Source organism: Conger conger, chromosome 17, assembly GCF_963514075.1.
Source record: "Conger conger chromosome 17, fConCon1.1, whole genome shotgun sequence".
NCBI classification, from domain to species: domain Eukaryota; kingdom Metazoa; phylum Chordata; class Actinopteri; order Anguilliformes; family Congridae; genus Conger; species Conger conger.
Genome location: NC_083776.1, coordinates 32,125,103 through 32,149,410, shown reverse-complemented (window position 1 = coordinate 32,149,410; position 24,308 = coordinate 32,125,103). Strand labels below are relative to the sequence as shown.

At 45.7% G+C, this 24,308-nt stretch overlaps 1 protein-coding gene across 1 annotated transcript; it reads right to left on the bottom strand.

Moving 5' to 3' along the window:
• Positions 1 to 793: 793 nt before the first annotated feature.
• Positions 794 to 10,507, bottom strand: LOC133116676 (arginine and glutamate-rich protein 1). The gene is made up of 4 exons (XM_061226520.1): positions 9,909 to 10,507; positions 5,876 to 6,101; positions 3,042 to 3,125; positions 794 to 2,084 (listed from the first exon to the last, which is right to left on the bottom strand). The coding sequence occupies exons 1-4, from the start codon at positions 10,250 to 10,252 to the stop codon at positions 1,920 to 1,922; spliced, it is 819 nt and encodes a 272-aa protein (XP_061082504.1). The 5' UTR covers positions 10,253 to 10,507; the 3' UTR covers positions 794 to 1,919.
• Positions 10,508 to 24,308: the final 13,801 nt, after the last annotated feature.

The window sequence follows — 24,308 nt, the reverse complement described above, 5'->3', positions numbered from 1 at the left end:
ATGTTTAACTTGATAGATAGCATAGTCTTGGTTTGCATGATCTTAACTTTAGATATTTTTTAATGTAGCATTTTGTCTGTGGACGAAGCCAATGCCTTAGTATGGGGCAAACTGAAATAGGCTACATGCGTGAACACTGACTTAGTGTAATACTTGGCTGATACGCATATGTGATTCGTCCAAATAAACACACTTTTGTGGGGGCAAATTCTGTAACGTAGATCACTTAAACAACAATACAAAGACATTGAAGGTTGAAGCCGGCTGAGGCCGGACCTGGCAAAGTCACTTTCCCAGTAAAATTAATGTTGATTTTACTTTGTTTAAACCAAGTTGAGGATCCTGTTTAATAGGCGACATACTGGTCCAGGCAGACGGGTATAACCAGTGGCACGCGGCAGAGGCAGCTCCAGCCCCTTGCATACGGTCAGTGTGTGTGAAGCAATGAGTGGAATGGTTTAAACAGTTACACAGACGAAACAAGTGGAAACGACCGTACTCGGACACAGCGTAAAAATTAGGACATGCCTGCATACAAATGTAAACGGGCCTAGAACAGAGGCGTTGACAGACGTTCGCGTATGTGCAAGATTTGCTCTGGATAAGAGCATCCGACTACGTGTAAATGCGACTTCGGATGTATAAGCAACCATAGTGCATTTAACCACTGGGCGACGACTGACGGGAGGCTGAGGTTGATTTTTGTTTTTTAATAAACACTGAGAAATATAGGTACGTATGATCAGGACTGCAGGCGCGTTACAACCAGTAAACCAGTCACAAGACCATCGGACGCATTCAATGGTTTTTATTGGTGAATTGTACAGTCTCCAGGATGAAGGAAATATATCAAACTTTCGACCACAAAAGACTTAATTTTTTATTCCCACCCTCCCTTCTCAACACTCACACGCATGCACGCGCACACACGCACTCTCATTCACCAACACACATACACAGACACACACAACCCCCCTCCCAGCAAACATGCAGCAAGTCAATCTTACCTGTACCAGGTCAGCCTTCAGAATCAACATTTTAAAGAGATAATAGTAAATTGTATGAGGGACTTTTTTTTCCTTTTTCTATTTTTTTTTTTTTTTAAAGATTCATACACCATCTTACAGACAGCACACGTTCACAGATTCTATAATATTATGCATCACACACTAAGCTCGTTATCTCAAAGCCATCTGCTTGAGTATTTAACCTGGGCCCAAAAACACGAGGTAAAACATGTCGAATAAAGTAAGTTCTTTGTTCATTTTCCCCCCATCCAAAATGATGGTTATATAGTTTAAAAACAGACTACAGAGCAGATGCTAATGAGCTGAAGTACTGCACACAACAGTGATGTGGAAACCAGCTGGTGAGTTTTCTCAGATCCTCAGGTGCGGGGTAACCGGCCACCCTACGTCTTCAGAGGAGCCCTTTTATCCCAGACCCTGGCCTCTCTCTCATTACCATGGACCCAGGCTAATCCCCAATCAGCACTCAGAACCTTTACTCACATGACTAAATGTGTTACTACACGTCTTCTCACACTACAACATGTCTTGTGTCATTTCACTCCCCCACTTAACTAGGGTCATTAAAAAAAAGAAGTTTATTATGAACCACGATAAGAGACTGGGTGGAGTCTGAATGGAAGTTTCCTAAGTTGAGTTAAAAATAAAATAAAACAAAACAAAAAAAGTTTCAAAATGAATAACGAGACACATAGGGTTAGCAGGGGGGACAGTCAGGGTTTTAGGACAGTACGCCTCCTCTCGTTTTCCGTTTTCCCCAGAAGAGACTTCTGAGCGCAGCCCAGAGGAGTACGAACGACGAGCCAGACTTTTCGAGGAACACTTCAACATGAAGCTACCATACGCTGAGCGGGTTGGTCTTTGGGGGGGGGGGGGGGCGGTGGGCGAGCGTCACTCCACCGCCTTCAGAGAGAAGGACAGTTTGGGCCGTGACTTCCCCTTCCCCAGGATCATTTTCTGTTCCTCCTTCTGCTGCCGCTGCCTCTCCTGCTCTAATTTCATCCGCTCCTCGTGAATCTTTCTCTGCTCCTCCACTATTTTCAACTGCTCCTCAGCCTGGCGCAGAGAAACACACAAGCACACACACACACGCATTTACATTACATCAATGGCGCACACGGCAGACGCTCTTATCCAGAGCGATGTACAGTTGATTAGACTAAGCAGGAGACAATCCTCCCCTGGAGCAATGCAGGGTTAAGGGCCTTGCTCAAGGGCCCAACAGCTGTGCGGGTCTTATTGTGGCTACACCGGGGATCGAACCACCGACCTTCCCGGTCATGTACGTAACCACTACGCTACAGACCGCCCCTGCACAGACACACACACACACACACACACAAACAACAGGTCAACGTAACAAGGCAAATGCAAAAAATCATTCTTTATAAAAAAATATACAATACTAAATGCAAATTGTCATTACACCCAAGTGTACCATGGTGGCCAGAGCCAGTTATTTTCATAACCTATAAAAAATTTAGTTTGGGCAAGAAACCCAAACTAAATACACCCCAGTTAAAAAAAAAAAAAAAAAGGTTTACCAGCATATATGGAAATTAGTGATAAATGAGAACGTGCCCCATGGTTGTGCTATTAGTGTGTGTATTTGTAACAGGTTTTTTTGTAGACGCCATAGTCCAGCATCTTTATTTGTTCAGTCAGCAATATTGCTAACACTTCCAAAAAAAACAAAAGGCAGAGAAATGTACACACTATAGAGAAAGCGCTAGTCATCCAGAACACATTAGGAATGTGTAGAAATGCACAATACCTGCATTTAAAATGGTTTCAATTAGAACTGTGTGGGAGAAAAGGCCATGAGCCCAGTGCAACACCACAAAGGTACTCGTTTAACACCGGAGACCTTTTAGATAAATGTTTAAAAAGCTCCCATTTAACCTTTAGTAATTTCAGCGCATTTTCACACACTTCAAATGTGGTGCAAGTCACAAATGCTTTCTGCAGAATCGTATGAATCCTAACATCAACATGGGCTCCGTTTTCACACACCAGTTTGGCTTGAGCTTCAGCGATCTTACGATTATTCTCCTCCAAAATCTTCTCCAGTTCCTCCCGTTTGGATTTTTCTTCCTCCTAGAGGGGTGACACGATGATGTGTTAGACAGGCACAGAGGCAGGCACACGCTGGCCCTAACACGCACGCACGCACACGCAGACACACACGCAGACACACACGCACGCACGCGCACGCACGCACACGCACGCGCACGCACGCACACGCACGCACACGCACGCACACGCACGCACACGCACGCACACGCACGCACACACACGCACACACACGCACACACACGCACACACACGCACACACACGCACACACACCTCTTCTCCCACGCAGGGAAGCCCGAGGAGCAACCCTCCTTCGCAAACACACAAGCACGCACATGAACAATGAGCTAAAACATTTTACTTAAAAGCAACAAAGAAGCGTTTTTCTTTTTAAGAAAAGGAAGAGAGAAAAAAAAATCCCAGAATTACTTCTTTTTTCTCCCTCTGATGGCGAATAAAAACCCCCCTGAATCCCACACAGGTCTTATAACAATCACCCTTTCAACCTCACTGCACATTTAAAGCATTTTACCAAACAGCACAATGCATCTACAGTTGTATAAAACAGTTCTACGAATATATCTAGCAACAAAGGGCATATTATCAAAAACAACACTATCATAAAACATTACTAAACAATTTATGTCTTCACTTTTTTTTTTTTTGTCTAAGGAAAAAAAAACAAAAAACAATCACAAGCAAGAGAAAAGGGTAAAAAATAAAGATTGAATAGTTTTGGCTCACCAATGCACGTATACCTACGCATTTTCCTTCACTGTGTTACCTACAACTCCTTTAACCATGATCATCGGCATTAAAAGGAGCATATTTACTGTCTTGTCCCGCGAGTCCTGCAGAGAGACAGAGAGGCGCTTCCGTGGCGGCCAAACCGACCTGCGGCGCGGTGCCACCTCGCGCTACGTTCTCTTACACAAACAGCAGTACGGTACAGACACAGCGGCCAGGGGACCGCAGCCACTGAGCAGGGCCGTGCCGTTAAGGAACAGAGGTGTTGTGGAAAAAAAAATCAGCATCAGTCCTAAAGGGTAAACATTTTCAGGAAATAAAAAAAAATAAAAAAAAATTTAAAAAAGTATTTCTAAAAAGATATGCATGGGGAAAACTGGTTAGTTAGAACAAAAGAAAAAAAAAAGGATTAACCTTTTTTTTTTTTGAAGCAAATCAAATTAGCACACAAGGTTAATTCATAGAGTGCTTGGGTACCTTTTTGAAAAGCAAAACGGGACGCACAGGAGTGGTTTTGTGTGTGTGCGTGTGTGTGTGTGTGTGTGTGTGTGTGTGTGTGTGTGTGTGTGTGTTTGTGTGTGGGTGTGGAGACGGGGATTCAAATTAATTCCGGAAAAATGTATGGGTGAGTGGGCATGGAGATTACATTTAGATTGTCAAATCAAAAACACGGACAATGAGAAGTTATCAGATTAAAAGTGAATGCAAATTTAGAGCTCCATAGCTTTTGACAGACCTGCAGCTTTAGGCAAGTCTGAAACTCTCCAATCCCGCGTCTATTGGACTTGGGTGTTATTTACTGATCGAAAGATCATTCACAATTAGAATTCGCAACAACGTTCCAGCACAGAGCTGGCTGGGGGAAAAAAGAAATCCCATTTCAAATCCACAAGCACAAGTCAAGTGCACTTAAGATGGGTGGACATTTGTGTTTCACACAGCAGAAAACTACAGCAAGGGGAATGAACTTAACAGGTTCCCCGTTAAAGCAGCCGATATGCCGCTCTTTGGCGCTGTGTTTTCAGGGGGCCGTTCACCGTCGTTCCCCAGCGCAGACGGCTCCAGAATCGCTGAGGTAACGGCCATTTTGAGTCGGGGATCGGTGAGGACGCGCGAGCCGCAGAGGCCAGCGTAACCCCGGTATAATGACACACTTTGTGTCGCAGCGTGGTGCTGAAGGACACACGCACCGTGTGCTGCAAGGGCTCGGTAAAGCCCTCGCACAAAGTGCACCGTGCACTTAAGAGGCTGTGCAGGACGTGAGCAGGGATTCATTCGGCGGGTCAAACTCACAGCACTGCAGGGGACGGGGCGGCGCGGGGGAGCGTTTTAGTGGAAGAGCCGGATTAAATAGCGGACCGTGTCTGTGGCGTTCAAAATAAAATGCACATTGTGGGGGAAAAAGAGGACAAGGTGTTAGTGAATAATGGAATGTTGAGTTGCAGATATGCGTTTTTATTTGGGATGTTAAATGAGAGGGCACAATGAGGAGGGGAGGAGAGGAGAGGAGGAGAGGAGGGTTAAAAGGTGGGGAGTGGATGGGGGGAGGGGGGTAGGGAGAGGAGACACCGGCTGAGGATGTCAATTTCACCATGGCAAAAGTTTCACTAAATTTCCCCCCTGAGAACTTAATATAGGCGCAAAGGAGTTTCTAATGCACATTATCAGGGGCATGAAAAGGTTTTTTATTCATTTATTGATTTTACATCATGACTGCAAAAACAGTATCTACTCAAAAAAACAAAATAGAGGACCCATGCGAGTCACTCCATCGAAACTTAAAGCGAAGTTAAGCTTTTTAAAGTTTTTAGTTTTTTTAAGCGTTCGTGAGGCTTCAATGCGGTTGCTTCCCTCTCTGCGCGTTCCAGACAAAGAAGCAAGACCACGCCCGCCCTCCGCTCGCCCCCCGCCCCCCGCCCCCGGACTCGAGACCCGCCCCCCTCAGCCAATCCTAGCCCCTGTGAAAGTTTTGCCGTGGAGCTCCCCGGGGTGGGGGGTGCCTGCGTTCCCAACGACCGAGCGTTACCTCTCTGGCTGTCTGCGCGGCCAGCTCAGCCTGCCTCTGCTTCTGCAGCTCCTCCAGCAGCTGCCTCTCCATGATGCGCTTGGCCTCCTCCACCCTCCGCAGCACCTCCCGCTCGATCTCGTCCTTGCGCTTCTCCAGCTCCTCCTCCACCCGCTTGGCCACCAGCTCCTCCACGCGCCGCGCCGTCTCCTCCTCGATCAGCTTCTCCTCGATCTCCTGCTGGCGGCTGCAGGGGTGGGGGGGGCAGAGGGGACGCCCGGTCACTTCCCCCGCGTCAGAGTGAACACTACTCCCCTGGGTCAGAGTGAACACTACTCCCCTGGGCCAGAGTGAACACTACTCCCCTGGGTCAGAGTGAACACTACTCCCCTGGGTCACAGTGAACACTACTCCCCTGGGTCAGAGTGAACACTACTCCCCTGGGTCACAGTGAACACTACTCCCCTGGGTCAGAGTGAACACTACTCCCCTGAACACTACTCCCCTGGGTCAGAGTGAACACTACTCCCCTGGGTCAGAGTGAACACTACTCCCCTGGGTCAGAGTGAACACTACTCCCCTGGGTCACAGTGAACACTACTCCCCTGGGTCAGAGTGAACACTACTCCCCTGGGTCACAGTGAACACTACTCCCCTGGGTCAGAGTGAACACTACTCCCCTGAACACTACTCCCCTGGGTCAGAGTGAACACTACTCCTCTGGGTCAGAGTGAACACTACTCCCCTGGGTCAGAGTGAACACTACTCCCCTGAACACTACTCCCCGGCGTCAGGGTGAACACTTCTCTGGACAAAAAGGCTTAAAGTGGACACTCATGGCTTAACTCGCCTGATTTAATGCGGAGGCTTGATTTTCAGGTCAAGACACCTACCAAACCAGAAATCATCCTAGCCCTGTCAGATTTGACAAGCCAGCCCTCTCTACACTATAAAGGAATGTGCCAAATAGGTCAAAAATAAGTGCACATCTGAGACAATTCACACACAAGAGACATGGCTTTGCTGGTAGACTTGGGTTTTCAGCCATGGAGGCTGGGCACTTCTGTACAAGTCACTGGACAGAAAGACACCAGATTGAGTACCTGGGGCCTTCTCTATGCACTCAGCAACATGGAGTCTTTTTTCCCCCCATTAATACTGCACAGTCATCAACATCTCTCATTTAAGAGGATTATTGACATTTTTAATGGGAGCCAAGGAACTCAAGGCAGGGCTGAGAGCAGTAGCAGTGGATTACACCCCACAGTGGAGTGACTGCATTTTACTCTGGCGGTGCAGGAAGACCGGGCGCGGCAGCCCGAGGGAGGACAAGCAGAGGAGGACTATCGGGGGCCAAGTGGAGGACCCCCCCCACCCCCCAGGGAGGAGGAAGGGGATGGGGGAAGAGGGGGGAAAAGGTAGGCATGTCATATCAACCCCCTTGCCCCAGGGGCCACGGGGCCACAACACACACGCAAAGCAGGTCGGCACGTTTACTCTGAAACGAGTTTAAACGGTTACAGCTGCGCTGCCAATAAGAGGGCAGCCCAAACCCACCGCAAGGCTCCGGGCCAAAGGCCAGGCAGGCCCGCTTAGTCACAGAGAACCCAAAACCGCATGTTTCTAATCTGTTATCTCTCGGCCTCTTTTGTTAGGGCGCCCGTTTGAAGCGGGGGACAATGCCGGGTGGAACATGACTCTGGCATGCTCCCGACAGCCGCAAAGTCCACATCACCGGGGAAAACGCACGGCTGTCAATCACCCCGGAAGCGAAAGGTGAACGACGTCTGTCATCCATCGCCGGTTCCCTTTCCCTCTCTCTGTGCACGCCAAGTCCCCAAACACGAACGAGAGAGGTGATATTCTGCTGTGGAGAATCGACTTCATTCACAGCGACGGTAAAATATCACTGACCTTTACTCTTCTGGCGGAATCAACGAATAAATGCGGCAAATTTGTTAAGATTGCGCTGACGGTTCCGTCACAACGAGTCTGTGTCGTCGCAAGAGCACAACTAAACATCTACAAAGATGCACAACCTTGAAAAGAAGAAGCAGCACTTCAGGCTTTCTGTGGGTTTAAACCAAAGATGCGGGCATGAAGAATGCGAATCATGCAGAATCGAATGGCTCTGGTGGATTGTGAAACATCTGGGATGTGTGTACACAAGACATTGTTAAACTCGTGTCACAAGCGGCGAGCTCTGCGCCCATTTCAAATGCTCAACACTCCACCGATCCCCAGTGCTGCCTCCAGCTTACATTTACGCCCCATTTGCAAACTAATGAAGGCAATCCATCCCACTCCGCTGGATTTGCGCAGCAGCGTCAGCAGGTCGGGGAGCCCAGGGGTCGCCGGGCTCTCTCGGGGCTGCCCTGGTGGCGGGAGGGGCAAGCGACGTGACGGTCGCCGCCATCGCAACTGCAGTTTGGGAGTTCAGCGTCCCTCTTCAACGTCAGGCGGGGGACCGGGGCGTCCGCAGCCCAGGGGAGGCGGTTTAAAGAGCGGTGCGACCTCAATTATTCCGTTCTGCGATCCACGGAATACAGAGGAGCGGGATGAAGGAAAGTGGAACTTGGCTTCACTCTCGTCGTTTCAGTAAAAAGGTCACTTTAGGCCTCGTCTCCAAGACCTTCTTCACCTGCACAATGTCGAGCTTGCAATATGTTTGTTGGTGCAGTTGGTTACAGGTTAGCTCAAACCCAACTGTACAACCCATTCCTGTACCAGCAAACTGAACTGTGATATTCACACTGCTGAACCCTTCATAAAGGTTTCTTATACGGCACTTCATGAGAAGAATTTTGAGATTGTCAGTTTGATTTGAACCAACTGTGTGTGCACAGTATTTCAAGCAGACTTAATAATGCAGTGATCCGAGCCTTCAGAAAGTAACTTACACGGGCCATTACAAATATACATTTCGTACAGAAGTGGAAGCACCGACATTATAGCGTTGTGGGGACACCTCTACAAAGAGGTTTCACGGTTTTTATGCACCCAAATACGAAGCCAACCCGGTGACACCCAGAGCACTAATCTGATTGGCTGGCACTGCCGGTCCACACTGCAGCAGTGCTGTACATGGAGCGTCCTGAGCGCTAAGCGAAAACACGCCTTTACCCAAGGGTTCAACTTGAGGTTGTTTATCGCTTAACGTTAGCTAGTTAGCTAGCTAAACCAATACATTCGTTTGTCGTATCTGTGCTTGACCCAACGAGGCATATAACGCTAGCTAACATACACTTTTGAGAAACCCAGTCAACTACTAAAGTTATAACTAATATTAGCTACAATTAGACCAACTTACTTATTTACAGTACCTAACCGGATTTTATTAACTTACTTATTGTCTGAACGGGCCATTTGATATAACGTTAAGCGTTGAAGGGGCAACAGTGGCAACTTTTAGGTCTTGGCTAAGTTAGAGTTTAGTGGCTAGCTAACACAAATAATAGTTTAGGTCACAAAATTTAAGATGGTAATAATTCTACAAGGTGGTTAGCTGCTTAGTTAGATGCATTTTAACAACACGATATAGACAATACTCCAATGACCTGCAATGTATCAGTAACTAATGTTAAGCTAGCTAGCCAGGTAATAAAAACAACTAGCTAGCTCGTTCCAGCAAATGACATAGCTTAATTTAAGGTTAGTTCGTATTCACGGACAGTGCTGGCTGCTGTCGTTTGTGTTTGGGCCTTGTATGGTAAGCTTTAGCTAAAGCAATGATATCGGATAGCTAACGATTTAGATCACGCGTTGATATATAGTTAGTATGCTTAACCTATTCAGATAGCTAAAACAAAGACAGGATACACAGATGGATGACAAACTGACTGGCATGAACCAGAGGTAGAATAAGTAACGTAACGTAAACAAATCCGTAAAGTTAGCTAGCCAGTGTTCAATGAGAATCTGCAAAGAATCACTGCACCGTTGACGCAAGATACCAGCACTAGCAATCTAGCTAATGTTGACTGGCTTGCTCGTGAGTTGCTAACTTAGTTCTAGCTAGCTGGTAGCTAGCTAACATTTACATGCATATACTTACATCTTCCTCTGTCTCTCCACTTCGGCCTTTTTCTCCTCATCTTCCTTCTTCTGTTTTTCATCCAGGGCACTCCTCTTGCTCAGCGTCCGACCGAAAATGTCAATTCTTTCAGGAGGCGAAGCGGCTCTCTCCCGTTCCCTCTCTCTGCGGGAGGACGCTGTGGCTGACCGGGAGCGTGAGCGTGATTCCCGGCGCCGGTTCCTCTTTGCTTCCCGCGACTTCGATCGCTTTTTGGCCCTCTCCTTGTCTCTGGATCGCGACCGGGAGCGACTCCGTTTCTTATTGTGCTTACTGCTTTTCGAGTGTTTGGAGCGGGAAGAGCTACGACTCCTGGAACGGCCCATGACCGCTTTTTCAGACCTCAAGTTACTACTTCTCAATCACGATGTTTGAGCCTTAAATAGCACCAGATTTAGCATGCATATACCCTGCTACTTGGTACGCCTATCTCGGTACGAGGCGATGAGGCAACAATGTTTAAGATGTCTATTTGCACAGAAACGTGATTATTCTTACAAGCCGCTAACTAGCTAGCCATTCGTCCAAGCAAGATGGCGAATCTTTCCCTTTTCCCAGCATGCTATGCGTTCGGTCCTTTCCGACAGTCTTCGGAAAGTTGAAGCTGTAACTCCACCGAGTAGGGTGCGTTTTGCTTCGTGTGCGTCCGCGTAAACACACACACACACACACACGTAGATACTATATCATCCGATAAACAAGCAGCAGTAATGAATGTAAGTTGAATTATCTAAAGATAATATATGTAGGCTATATTGGCACTAATTTGTCATTTAAAATATGAAAACATTAAGAGCTTTGTGTGCTTAAAATAGACTACACTTTGCACAGAAATGTTTAGCCATTTTAACACATATTGATCTTGGCAGAACTAGTAAAGAAAGAAAAAAAAGGACAGTCAAAAATTCCAAGATTACCTTGGTCTATGGAAATGCCAGCTCTATCTGAAATGCTGTTATAATGTATGCTATTTAGGGAAATCTATCCATTCAGTTTCCTGTTATGAATATAATATAACTTTGTTTTCAGTTCTCAGAAATAAGCAGTGTTTGGTATTTCTGCTTGTCTGTTACTGACTTTTTTGTCCAATTTAAAAAGAAATAAATAAAGAAGGCATTTAAACAATAGGCTTCAGTGTTATGCACTGGGGGGTAAACACTGGCACAACTTGAATGAACAGTCTAGCACCTCTTGTGTCCCATTCACAGCTTCAAACCATTTTGTCCCTTTCTCTAAACATGTGCTCAGCAGTGAAGTGCAGCACCAAACACACATACACTCAGTGATCACTTTATTAGGTAGGCCTGTACAGCAGCACATATTTAATCAGCCAATCATGTGGAAGCAACTAAATGCATAAAAGCATGCAGACATAGTCAAGAGGTTCAACAGTTTTTCAGCCCAAACATCCGAATGGGGAAGAAATGTGACATAAGCAACTTTGACCGTGGAATGATTGTTGGTGCCAGACATGGTGATTTGAGTACCTCAGCAACTGCTGATCTCCTGAGATTTTCACGCGCCACAGTCTCTAGAGTTTGCAGAGAATTGTGCAAAAAACAAAAAACATCCAGTGAGCAGCACTTCTGTGGGCAGAAACGCGTTGTTAATTGGGTCAGAAGAGAAGGACCAGACTGGTCAAAGCTGACAGGCAGGTGACAGTAACACAAATAACCACGCATTACCACAGTGGTATGCAGAAGAACACACAATGCATCAAACCTCTAAGTGGATAGGCTACAGCAGCAGAAGACATAAGTATAAAAAAGAAGTAATAAATACATAATAAAGTGCTGAGTATATTGTTGTTAAACTTTTTTTTTTTTTTAGATGGAATGTGTGTTTATGTGTGTGTTATTGACCACTTAAACTTAAACAGTAATGGCTAAATGGATAATCAGCCAGAAAAGACTGAGAAAAATACTCAGAGAGTTCTGCAGAGAGTTTCAGCATGCAGTGCTTAGAGTCTCATAATGCAAACTCCTTATATGTTTTGACAGAAGATAATTTGGGTAACATGCCCGTATAAGCAAAAGACAAATCAACCTACACAACCACTGTGTGACTCTCATTCAAAGCACATTTTTCAATGTCACACGTGTAGTTAAATGTGAGCAGTTCCTGAGTCTGCCTAGTACTCTGAGCTGAGAACTACCTCAGAGGCTCCATATACGACAACCCCTGTATTGAGACAGGACCTTCATTTGCACTTCACTGGGTTAATGGGAAGCCTGGGGGATTTGGAGCCGCACTATCACCTACCCACTCCAGAGGAAACATATTTTCAAATAGCTGGTGTCTAGGCAAATAACACGGGCACCTTACTTTTGGTCATGGTGTCAGAGTCGTGACTTTCCAATGAAATAGAATTTGATGCAAAAGGCTGGCCAATTTAGAACCAGCCAGAGAACAAGATGGTGGTCAAACTATGAAATCGATATTTACTACAACCTTCACTGATGTTGTTCATAAGTGGAAACTGAGAAAAGACTGCTGCATTAACACTCGGCTGACATCTGTAAAGCTTTCTGACTGTGTTTAAGAGCTCTTTCAGTCACATTAATCTAATTAGCTTTGCTATAAAAGTAAACATGCACTACATTTCTATCTGCCATTTAAACTGTAGATATGCATTTTGAGAGGCTTTAAAGTGAAGCATGTTATGCAAATGCTGACAAGCCTTTTCCTTGTTCATCAGATCAAAATATATGAAGACATATTGATAAGTTTGAATGGAAAATGAATGGTGAATGGTTATAGTTCAGAAACATTTTGTTATCATTGGGTGAAACACATTCTGAGAAGGATGTCTTTCCAGTTAATCCAATCTAATGCAAAGTTTTTGTTTTTCAAGTGTCCAACCATAGTTTTTCACGGTCAGTTTTCAGGTCCTTTGAGGAAGCTCCTGATATTCTTTTGGGGGTAAAATAGTTTAACACACATATAACCTCTTTAAAAGGGCAGCACATTGTTACATTGTCATGTTGATGTACCAGGATTGTGGTAAAAGAAGTATTGAAGGAGAGGAACCTGAAAGAAAGTTTTTTTGGGGAGTGCAAGGGGGGCTGGGGATGGGGGTCAGTGGTCACTCATGGGAGGGACCCCCAAGGCACTCCCTGCAGTGCGTTGTTTAAGGCCCCTTTCCCTTTGGAGCCACTGGGCTGGCTACACATGAGTGACCAAGGTGAAACAGTTCAGATGCCCCTCAGAAGTAATGGTTACAGGAGATCACCCCCACCCCCCTCCCCTCCAGAATATTGAGCTGAAAGTACAGGCATAGAGGACTTCACCAGCACAGTTATGACTATAGACTTCATTTACTTTCACTAAATGTGAACAAATGGTTGCCACAAGCCAGTCAGAAGACCTCCCATTTCCTGTTAGTTCACATGCATGGTGCATAGGGCAGGAGTCATCTATGGGCTCTATGTGTCCAAATCAGTTTTTTATAATTCTGGGAAATTATACTATTGCCAGAGGGAAAATCAACTCCCCTAGAGCTAAATCTGTCCCTTACTGGAGTAACTAACAGTGTTAGACGAACATGAAAATTAAAATTATCTTTGATCTTCTTTTTCATTCTCGTCAGTGACTAGCAATTATGTCCACAGCTTGTCTTTATATGACATATTATATATTTTATTCTCTAAACAGTGTTGCTCATAAACAACAAATTCCAAAAGCAGGAATTTAAAGACTCTTAGCTGGCTATAGGAAGCGTTTACACACTGTTATAGTTGCCCGAAGAGGAGCTACAAAGAACTAACTGACAGGGTTCCCAAACTTTTGTACAGGGCCTTTTGTATTATTTTGAAAATGTCTAAAAATTAAATTAAAAAGTAATCTTGCTTTAACATTTTAAGAAATGTGTCATGTTGTACCATTTAGAGGTCAGGTCACTTAATATCGCTTCTGTTCACTTAGATATTAATTGTAAAATGCTTTGTGACCAGGCGTGGCAAAATCTTTGCACACCACTGTAGGTTACATTGCATTACATTACATTATTGGCATTTGGCAGACGCTCTTATCCAGAGCGACGTACAACAAAGTGCATACCCATAACCAGGGATAAGTTCGCTGAAAGACCCTAGGGGAAGTACAATTTCAATTGCTACCTGTACAACAAAGATAAGGATGAGGGCCCTTTTTTTTTTTTTTTTTTTTTGAGAACAAAGAAACAAACAAACAGAGCAAAAGCGACCAAAGTTAACTATCCAAACACTGCTTACCTAGCCAACTAAAAATACCGATACACAAAGCAAGTCACAGAGACAACAATTAAGGTTCACAGGGAGGTAGGGAGGGATGGGGAGAGGTGATGATAGTCATGGCTAGAACAGTACATGTGCCTTCCAGTTATCCACTCTATAACAGAAACATAACGCTCCAAAGAATAGCATTCTCAATAACAACCATATATCATTTAGTTTTTAACCACCTTGCTGGAAAAAAATGGCTCAAGTTTTGAAGCTGGTCATACCTGGATTTTACACCAGGGAACAGGGTCCCACAGCAGAGTTACCCAGTGTTTAGAAAAATTTTGACATTTAGAGTAGATAGCCTGGATGAACACTTTCAGTATGTGTAAGAAGAACAGCATGCCAGGTTTTTGCAGGAGGCTGAAGACGTTGGCATGCGCTGTGTAGGAGTCCTGTCTTCATTATAGATCCCACCTACAGAGAGATAATGAGGGAGTGTGATATTCTGCACAGACAGCGCATAACCTTTCCCTCATATTCCCCTGTGTTTGATACCTGACTCCAGGTACGGGAGATTCGATCTATTTCAGCGGGACGATTGTGCTCTCTAGAACAATGGCTTTTGAAGGGCGATGGCGGTCAGTTGGATCCGTGGCCCATAGCGGCCGACTGGGAGGGTAGACTTTCACAGTGTGGACAGAGGGACAGGTGACTGTGACAGGCTGAAAAGAAAGGTCACAGGTCAGGGTTGCTGTCTTGGAGCATCGTGTGTGAAAATTGATCCACCCTGGTATTCTGTTTGCATTTCCATAGGGAGAGGCAGGCCTCTCTTTGAGCCAGTTTATATCTGACGGTTCGTGAAAGAGACAAAAAGAAAAGAAAGCACTGAGGTGGGTAATTAACTTCCCTTGTGCATATTCGTTTATTTGCTTTGCTGAAGCACAATAATGAAGAGAGTTCTTGTGTAATGTGTGCTCTTTGTGCTGTGTGTGTATATCACCTATCACTGGTTAACTATCTATCCTCTACTAAAAAATATATTCTCTGAAGATTCAGCTGTGATTACTGAAAATCTCTGCTCTGCCAGGCAGGATAGTCGAGAACATTCATTTCCAGGCTGACAGTCTCTTCCTGTCCTCACCATTGACAGATATTCTCAGCCCACTTGGGATGAGACATCACTCCTTATTTTCCCTTTTTTCTTTCCCCGAATGTCTTGAGAAAGGGCTGGAACCTGCGGCCAGTTCCTCTCCCAGCTCTGTGTGCTGCACAGTGGGGGAGTGGGAGGGGGGTCAGTGCTCCTGAGAAACTCCAAACAGGAAGCGCACCACATCTATCACGCCTCGAATGTCTCCGTGTCTCTGTGTGGAACTGGACTGCGCTCAAACAATGAGAGCATCCTGAGGGGCCGGCTCACACCGAAAGGGCCACAAAACGTTGGGAGTCTGGCGGGAGACAAGCCGGCTTACTCACCCTTTATTGTTACCCGCATGTTTGCTGGGTAAAGGAATCTTTGTTCAGCAGCCAACAACCATGGTTAAGTGTTGGGAAATGTTTTCTTCAGGAAGCTACTCTGAGGTTTCTGATAAACTTGAATGGTTTCATGCTAGACTGGAGAACCTGACCACTATATAATATATACATACATATCTTTATCGCTAATTGGTAATATTTCATGAGATTAATCGCAAATCTAGATTTTGCCAGACATGTGGTGGGATTGCTTGCACAGTGATTCATTGCTGTGGAAACAGTTGTCCCAGATGTTGAGGAAAGATCATGCTTTTTCGACAATGGCCTTTGTGGAGGGAAGCGTTAGCTTTGAGACATTTTGGGTAGACCGTGTCGCAAAGCATGCCTGTCACCTCGTGTCATCCCACGTCCAGTGTCTTTCGGGGTGTTGGCAGACAGGGCCCCGGTTCTGTGGCCGTGCGTTTGGCAGCTGTGGGGTTCCCAGGCCGACAATGTAGTGGGCGTGGAGAGGCAGGAGGTCTGGGCGTGACCAGGGGCTGGATGATCTTATTAGCGATGATCTTATTAGCTTTCATGGCTGGTCCACTGTGGGACCCCAGAAGACCAAACTGCGCTCATTTCACGTTGAGTTTGTCAGGGTTGGCGCTGAAAGGCCGGCCTGATGGGAGGACAAAGACAGACAGCTGGGGGCCCCTCGGGCCCCTGCAGGGGGGAAAGTCACGCACATCGCCCCACCGGAACCACCCCCCACACACCTGCTCGCCCAGACTCCTCTCCCAGCCTGGGTGTCCTCCCACCGATCCTACAGAGCGGCAAGATACTCGACCCCACGCTGGTAACATCGCATAGTCTTCACAGATACACAAGATACAGTACATATCTCAGCATTCTTTACCTTGAACATTATGCCTGCATGCCATTGAAGCTGAAACGTGACACAAATGCAGTTAAGATATTCCAGCCTGAATCGGAAGGCTGAGGATCCTTCAGCAGGCAGGAGTGTCAGCATGTGGAGAGGTCCTGTGTTCTCTCAGAACCTGCTGCGCTGTTTTGCCAGTTGCTTGTTACTTAACTATCTACAGAGCTAGCTTCCAAATCATACAAGTTTCTGGTAACATTCTTAGCTTAGTCTGCTCTCTGAGTTGCCTTTTTCTTTTGCTAGCTACTTGCCATCACCCCTTTTATCAGTACTTAGCTGGCTGGGAAAGTTTGCTGAAAGCAAAATACAAATGTGTCTGCTGACTCATTACTGTGTTCAAAGCACTCTACTCGTAATGCCCTTAAGTATTCGATAGCTACGATGACAGCCTTGAAACAACATACAATACCCCAACTGTAAAACCTGGCATGTCCATGTGCCTTCCCTGCATGTGTCAAACCTTTTGTTAGCCTTGAAGTTGAAATGAGTATGGTTTAAATTAATTGATAGCTAGCTTAAACGGAAGTGCCTTGCATATTTCCAGTCTTTCGAGACGTGACGACGCCATACATTTTCTCAGGAAGCATATGGTAAAGACGTTTACTGCCTCCTCTATAAGAAGAATGCCTTGGAACTCTGTATGTTGTGTGAAAAAATCCAACTTTGTTCATCTTATGAAAAATGACCCTTAAACGTAAAAACACAGTGGCACGGGAAATTCTGTATTTTGTAGCTTCAGAATCGTCATGTTCCCAACCTATGATGAAGATAAAATGAATATAGGAGTTGTACCATCTGGTTGGGCTATCAAATCTGTGGCTGTGCTCCATGCCAGCAGGGGAGGTCCCATTGTCTTTGGAAGGTTCCGGAATGGTGCCATGAAAGAAAGCAGTCCCGCTGAAGTAGCCCAGTTTTTAATGTCAACTTTTCTCAGATTGAAATGCCAACATTTTCCCGAGGGTAATAGATGTAGGTGTGGGTAAAACAGGTAATTGGAAAGCTGCTGCTTCGGATAACATACTGTTAGAAAATGCACAAATTTGTATATGTTCTTTGGAAAGGGCATAACTTTTCCGAGTGATACATCAAAAGACAAAGTTCCAAATTACTATTTATACAAATTGCATTGCTTACAATAGGGAGATAAGATCTGCAGATCCCAGCCGGTTTTAAGATGTAGCTATATTTGTAACCATATCTAGGCAGGACTCAGGACCTTGTCAAGAAATTTCTCATTAAAATAAGCAAGTCTACAGAAATCATTTAGAATTCTAAGTCCGTTTCTTCAGTGTTACTTCCTGTAAAATCCTGTCTCCATGCTGAATTTCATTACTAATAGATACCCCTTTGTTCTTTTTAATGTTGAGAATCGTTAGAGGCATTTTGTGGTGTGTGTGTGTGTGTGTGTGTGTGAGTGAGAGAGAGAGGGGGAGAGAGAGCGAGAGAAAGAGTCTGCCATGCTCCCCACTGAGGGGGTAAGTATGGTCACAAAAAGCCTCCAAATGTGATTCCGACAGCACACGTTTGATGGATTATATAATGAACCAATTCACTTGATTGATACATAGGATCTATCATTTCACCTGTCGTCCTGCTCAGTCTTTTTAAACAGCTCTTTTCCCTCTGGGCATGCCCTTTCCTTATGCCATGTGTGTGTGTGTGTGTGTGTGTGCGTGCCTGCGTGTTTGTGTGTGTGTGTGCATGCATGACTTGCGTGTGTATGTGCGCTATCACATTACGTATTAAGTTACTACATGTGTACCTGTGAGTGTAATTACTTACAAATGAGTTTGAGACAATGCAACGCAATTAAGATATCACAGCCTCTCTCTCTCTCTCTCTCTCTCGCTCTCCTCATCCGTCTGACTGTCAAAAACAAAAGTCGGCGCTTCTGTTGGAAGGTCTCTCAGCAGCAGGAGGGAGGCTCGGTGCGGAGAGGTCTGGCGCTGCCTCGGAGCCAGTTGAGCCAGAATGAAGACATTTCACAGGAAGTGTGGGGAAACATAAGGACCTGCCAGTGGAACTCAAACTCATCCCTCCTGCGGGGGTTTCACAGTGACGGCTCATCTCTGCTGAGTGGGCTTCCCCCGAGAGGGCCCGGTGCATCTGTCCTGTCTGCAGCCCGCTTCCCCTGGTCAGGCGGAGAGACGTAAAACATCCAACAAAAAAACGCTCCATGCAGACACTGCTGCCTGTAATATCTCTGGTTACCAGTTTGTGTGGGGAGCCACTGAGTAGTGATTACAGATTTGGGTAAATAAGGAATGAAGGCACATCAGCATCTGCTGTAAGAGAGTCTCATCGATAACTACTGTGGGATGATCCAACATGAACATGTCTCACAGTGTGATATTTATTATGATTAAAGAGCAATATTCTACAATGCGTGCTCATAATCATGAATATAAGAGGAGGGATCGAGTAGCTTTATGGTCAGAGAAAGCTTTTGACATCATGTGAGACTCGTTTGAGGTCAGATCAAATCAGATTAGGTCATGTTATTTGTTCATACCAGTAAGAATACAAAGCACCTAAAACTTGAGGCACTAAAAACATGCTCAACAGTGCCACCTACAGAGAGGGAGTAGGTATGCAATAGTGGAGCAGAGCCCCAGATGCTAGCGATGTCCCACACATCCGGGTAGTAAACCAGTAAAATTCCTGCATATTACTTACATTAAAGAACAGTTTATTTCCTCCACAATTCAGAATCTGACTCCTATTTCATGTGACTGCACACTTTGGTTGATTCATTAAACAATCCTTGCATCTGCGCATTATCAGATATTGTCTGTGTAATAAAAAAAATGCATTTGACCCAGGTCTGGACATACAAAAGCGCATACAAACAGAGGCCTATTTTCATGAAGGCTTTTCTCTGCACCAGGAACCTGAGCAGCGGAGGCGGAGGTAATTACTGCTTTTGTGTTCTTCTGCCCCCCCCCCCCCCCCTCCGAACCACGGTACAAATGCCTGATAACCATCACACTGAGGCTGAGTGATGCCCAGTCATTTGTTTTTCATTTCTGACTGCAGTGCCACTGATGGCAGACTGATATCAACTACCCTCTTTTCTACAGGACTGAGAACACCCCCCCACCGCCGCCCAACTCACTGCCAGATCACACTCCCATAGCGTTCCAAAATAGCGCGTTTCATTTCTCACAGCAGTGCTTCGACGGTAGGCTCTGATACCGACCGCCCTCTTTCTACAGCACTGCAACCCCAACCCACCTCAGTGACAGATAGGGCTCAAAACACCGTACGATGACCGGAATAAACAGATCTGTCGGGGAGGATAAAAAGGAATCGTTCAATGCTTATGAAACACTGATTGGCCTTTTTTTGGGGGTTTCTATTTCATTGTTTACTGTTTTCTTTTTTGTTTCCGAGTGTTCCAGAACCTTCCTGCTCCGGCCGGATCAGCTCAGCTGATGTGCGAGAGAACGGAGCGCACGTGCGTACGTGAGGCAGATCAAAGGCCGCAGGAGGAACTGCGCCAGTTTGACGCTCCGATTGTCCGACGCTGAGAACTGGCTGCAGGCTCCAGGGGCGGAACGGTCACCCGGAAGTCATTGTTCTTTTCTTCTTCTTCTCTTTTTTTAAACCGCAGAACAAAAGAATCAGTGTGTGGCAGCAGAGCGTGCCAGTTGCTGGAGATGCCAAGATCTTATCGCATTCTGACTGCGGGCCTGTCCTTGGCAGCTCCTCCACCTTCAGACACCCGGGTACAAATGCAAAAACGTATGGCGGGGTAGATTTGCGGTATTTTACAGTGTAGTTTGCCTTTGTAGATACCTGATGAGGAAACTGAGCATGCAGGAGTTTTATGTCAAGTGCAGTACATCAGGTCCTACAAGTGACAATACGGCCAGACTGCAAATGATCATCATCATTTAATTGTGCACCAAGCATTAAATCCTCAAATATCCTCAACTTTTTGCAGGAATATATAGTTCAGAATATTAATTAAAAACACAAACGCACACAGATTGAACTTCAACGCTTTGTTTCCTCATTTAACTGTTTAATTCGCCATTCCATTCACAAAAACACACTCCCTGGGAAGGGTCATAATCAGTATGATCTTAAACGATGTTCAGTGAGAGGCTCCATGTTTGCATGCTTTTATGCGTTTAGTTGCTGCCACATGATTGGCTGATTATATTTTCGCTTGTGTACAGGTCTACCTTATAAAGTGGTCAAGGAGTGTATGTCTCTATGCCTTTCAGTCAATAGATCTCAACCCATTTGTGCGTTTGGAATGACTCCTGAGACCGTGTTTTATGCTTCCGTCAAATAAGTGTGTCAACTGGCTCTCGTGGGACCATACTCTCTCCGGCAGACTTCCAAACTATGGTAGACTCCATGGCACTGTGTGCACCTCTAATACTTCTACCTGGTCCTAACACCAGAATTCGAGCCATGAATATAGTCATTAAGTTAGGTTTGTTCTTGTTTGCGTAACTTATTGTAATATTCAACAGGGTAGTTGAGAAGTTGTCACTCGAGTCAGCACTTCTTTGCCGTTGCTGTCTCTGGGGAGCAACTGAACTTTGACCCCTGATCTTTGCACTTTTGTTTGCGTCTTAAGTTTCCCTGGATAAAAGACTCTGCTAAATACCAGTAAATCTACTCAGGGCATATTGGGCCCACTTAGTGACACAGCGCCCTATTAAGTGACTAAATTGCTGATTCCAATTCCATTCCCTGCCTGTATCTATGAACATGTATCATTTTCATGCAAGAAGAGGCCCGATGTGAATATTTGAATATGAAATTAAAATATAAACATATCTTAAATATTTGGCATGCACAATAACTTGGGGCGTCCCTTGAGGGACAGAAGAAGAGCTCTGAGGTCTGAAGCTCTCCCCCGCTCAGTGACCCCCCAGATCGCGGGACAGGAGACGATGTAGTGACCTGGTCTTCCCTGTCACTTCCACTTCCCCAGGGAGGTCACCTGGGGGTGACTGACGTTCCTCCCCTTGCCCCCTGGGGAACCCACCCCAGCCCGCGTTCCCACAGCCCTGTCCTCTCCGGCTAGATAACGGCTAAATCAGGAGGCGAACCCAGCCACAGCCCGGCCCGGCTGTTTACCGCGGTAACGAGGACGCTTCAGCCGTTATCTCCGCCAGCCGGGCAAACGCGCCGAAGCCCTGCAGGTGGGGTTCACCATCTGCTAAAAGTGACCCCCCCCCCCCGCCCCCAATGCCTGACAGAGTCAACCTGAAAATGAATGTCACTGTTTTCTCTAGGTCATTTTAACACTTATCTCAGCTAGCGCGCAGCACCTGACCTTTGCTTTACACACGTACCGCGCGAGAACAACCACACAAATAAAAAAGCGCTTGTTTCTGAGGGGGATGAAGGTGGAAAACGTGTCATTGGAAAGAATAGCAATAGTACAGTGGGAGAGGGGACGAGGGGTGAGTCGGCAGCCATTTTAGCCCGCGGCTCAGACAGCTGGTGTTTGTCACTTGCTGTCTTCTATTGGCCCTGTGGGGAATGAGGGGTAATATTCACCCCCTCTGTGGGTATGGAGGGTAAACTTTCACTGTGCCCTAGGGCTGTAGTGTCTCTCCAGACCACACTGGTATCCCTGTGCCGGACAGACAGACACAGAAACAGGTATTAAAGATACTGGGTTAAGGCCCCACACACAGATAGGGCAGTATACTGGGAAGTAGATGTCATCAGGATTTGAAATCAGTACCAACCACCGGCCAACACCATTTTCTTCTTGCACAAAAGGTGCAGTATTGCTTAATTGCCCTAAACCATTTCCTCTGTCTCGCATAATGGATAATGGATAGAACAATCATTGATTGCATTCGTGTCGTTGTTTTCTTGTTTTTTTGCTCACGCATCAGAAGCTTGATTCTCGAATCCTGCGATTCTGCAGCCCAGTGAGCAGAAATCCGAGCGGGTTTCTGTGCTAGAGCATTTCCACAGGGTCACCAGTGTGGTCAATGCCAAATTGATCAATATTCCTTTCTCAGATTAAGACTGATCAGGGTGAGTCCCTCATCAGTCATGTGACCTTTCTCAAAACCCATAATGCCTTTCACCCCTTGTACTGAAAAGTAAGGCCCGCAACTTTCTTGGGGCAATGGGACTCCAGGTTCAAAGAGGCCTTTTTTCTGCAATGAAAGCATTGAGGGAGGGTAGAAAAGGATTAAGAGAGACATTTCTACACTCATCTGGAATCTAATTTCCTCTCTAACAGTGGCCTTTAACTCACTTCTCAGACAGGACAAAACACAAACTCAACAACATCCTGTCTGGCAGCATCCCCAAAATGATACCCCTCCTTATCTGTGTGACCATGCTCATAAGTGTCCCACTGTAGTAAGGAGTCAGTGCTGCTGAACAGACCAGGGACAACCTGCATCAGCTTTAATCCCACAGAAAGAGAACCCACACTGCCCACTGATAGAGAACCAACACTGCACACAGATAGAGAACCCACACTGCACTCAGATAGAGAACCCACACTGCACACAGGGGGAGAACCCACACTGCACACAGGGGGAGAACCCACACTGCACACAGAGGGAGAACCCACACTGCACACTGATGGAGAACCCATGATTCCAATAATTCAGGACACATACAGTGTATTAAACAGAAAAATATCACCATCACAAAGACAGCACTTAAAGGTTTTATCCTTCAGAGATGGGAAAAATCTTGCTTTAGATCTAAAGAAACCCACAGGTGCCAATCCTTCCACTGTGAGAAGACAACTCAGTACCATGGGTCTGAAAGAATGTGTAGCTGTCAGAAAAGCCACCACTGAGAAAAGGAAATAAAGAAAAGAAGATTTGTACTAATACACCAAAATTGGACATCTGAGAGTAAGGATTTATAGACTGAGTCTAAATTTGGACTTTTTGGAGGTATGAGGAGGCGTAAGTACACCACTGAAGCAATAAAAGACTCCAGAACCATGTCTACAACCATCAGTCAAGCATGGTGGAGGATCCGTGCGAGTCTGGGTTTGTACATATGGAGTTGGAGATTTGGTTTTGATTGAAGGCATGATGAATGCAAATAAATACAAACAAATCTTAACATGTCATACAATACCCTCTGGACAATGGTTGATTAAGAGCAAATTAACTTTACAGCAAGATAATGACCCCAAGCGCACTGCTAAAGAGATCAAGTTGCTGGTGTTCTCAGAACAACGGACTGGCCACCACTGGAGTCTATGACTGAATGTGTTTGAGATTACTTGGGTTGAATGTATATGTATGTTTGTATGCTGTATTTTATGGCACTGAAAAATAAATTACTTGTACTTAACATCTACATACACACACACACACACACACACAGCCATTGTTTATCTGCTGCGTGGCATGACGCTCTGTGACCTGTGGTAAGAGTGTTTACACACATACAGAAAACAAAGGCCACTGTCATCCCTGTTGTCACCCCTTGGTCAAGATGTTATTTTCATTAGCAGGGAAATTCAAAAAGGGAAAGAGACAGTCAGGAGACAGGGAGACACACACTCTCTCCCTCTCTCTCTCTCACACACACACTCACACACACAGAGTGGGTGTTCCTAGAGCTAAACAATAGCCTCAAATTTAGAAACCTCTGGGAAAAGAATACAAATGCACTGTCCATCCCAAAGCTGCAGAGTTACACCCAGCTGGCCGCTTCCTGTGCACCCCATGCGGAGAGCAGCATTGTAGGGCGTTAGACGTTAACCCTTTCCCAGGGTGAGGGTGGGGGTGGGGACAGGTCGGCCCATGCTAACAAGCACAGCAAGGC

Excerpts from the sequence above, each read along its gene's own strand:
- LOC133116676 (XM_061226520.1), bottom strand. The coding sequence starts at position 10,252 with ATGGGCCGTTCCAGGAGTCGTAGCTCTTCCCGCTCCAAACACTCGAAA. Across the intron at positions 3,126-5,875 it reads CCGCGCAGACAGCCAGAGAG|GAGGAAGAAAAATCCAAACG; the intron begins GTAACGCTCGGT and ends TCACCCCTCTAG. Across the intron at positions 2,085-3,041 it reads CTGAAGCTCAAGCCAAACTG|GCTGAGGAGCAGTTGAAAAT; the intron begins GTGTGTGAAAAC and ends TCTCTGCGCCAG.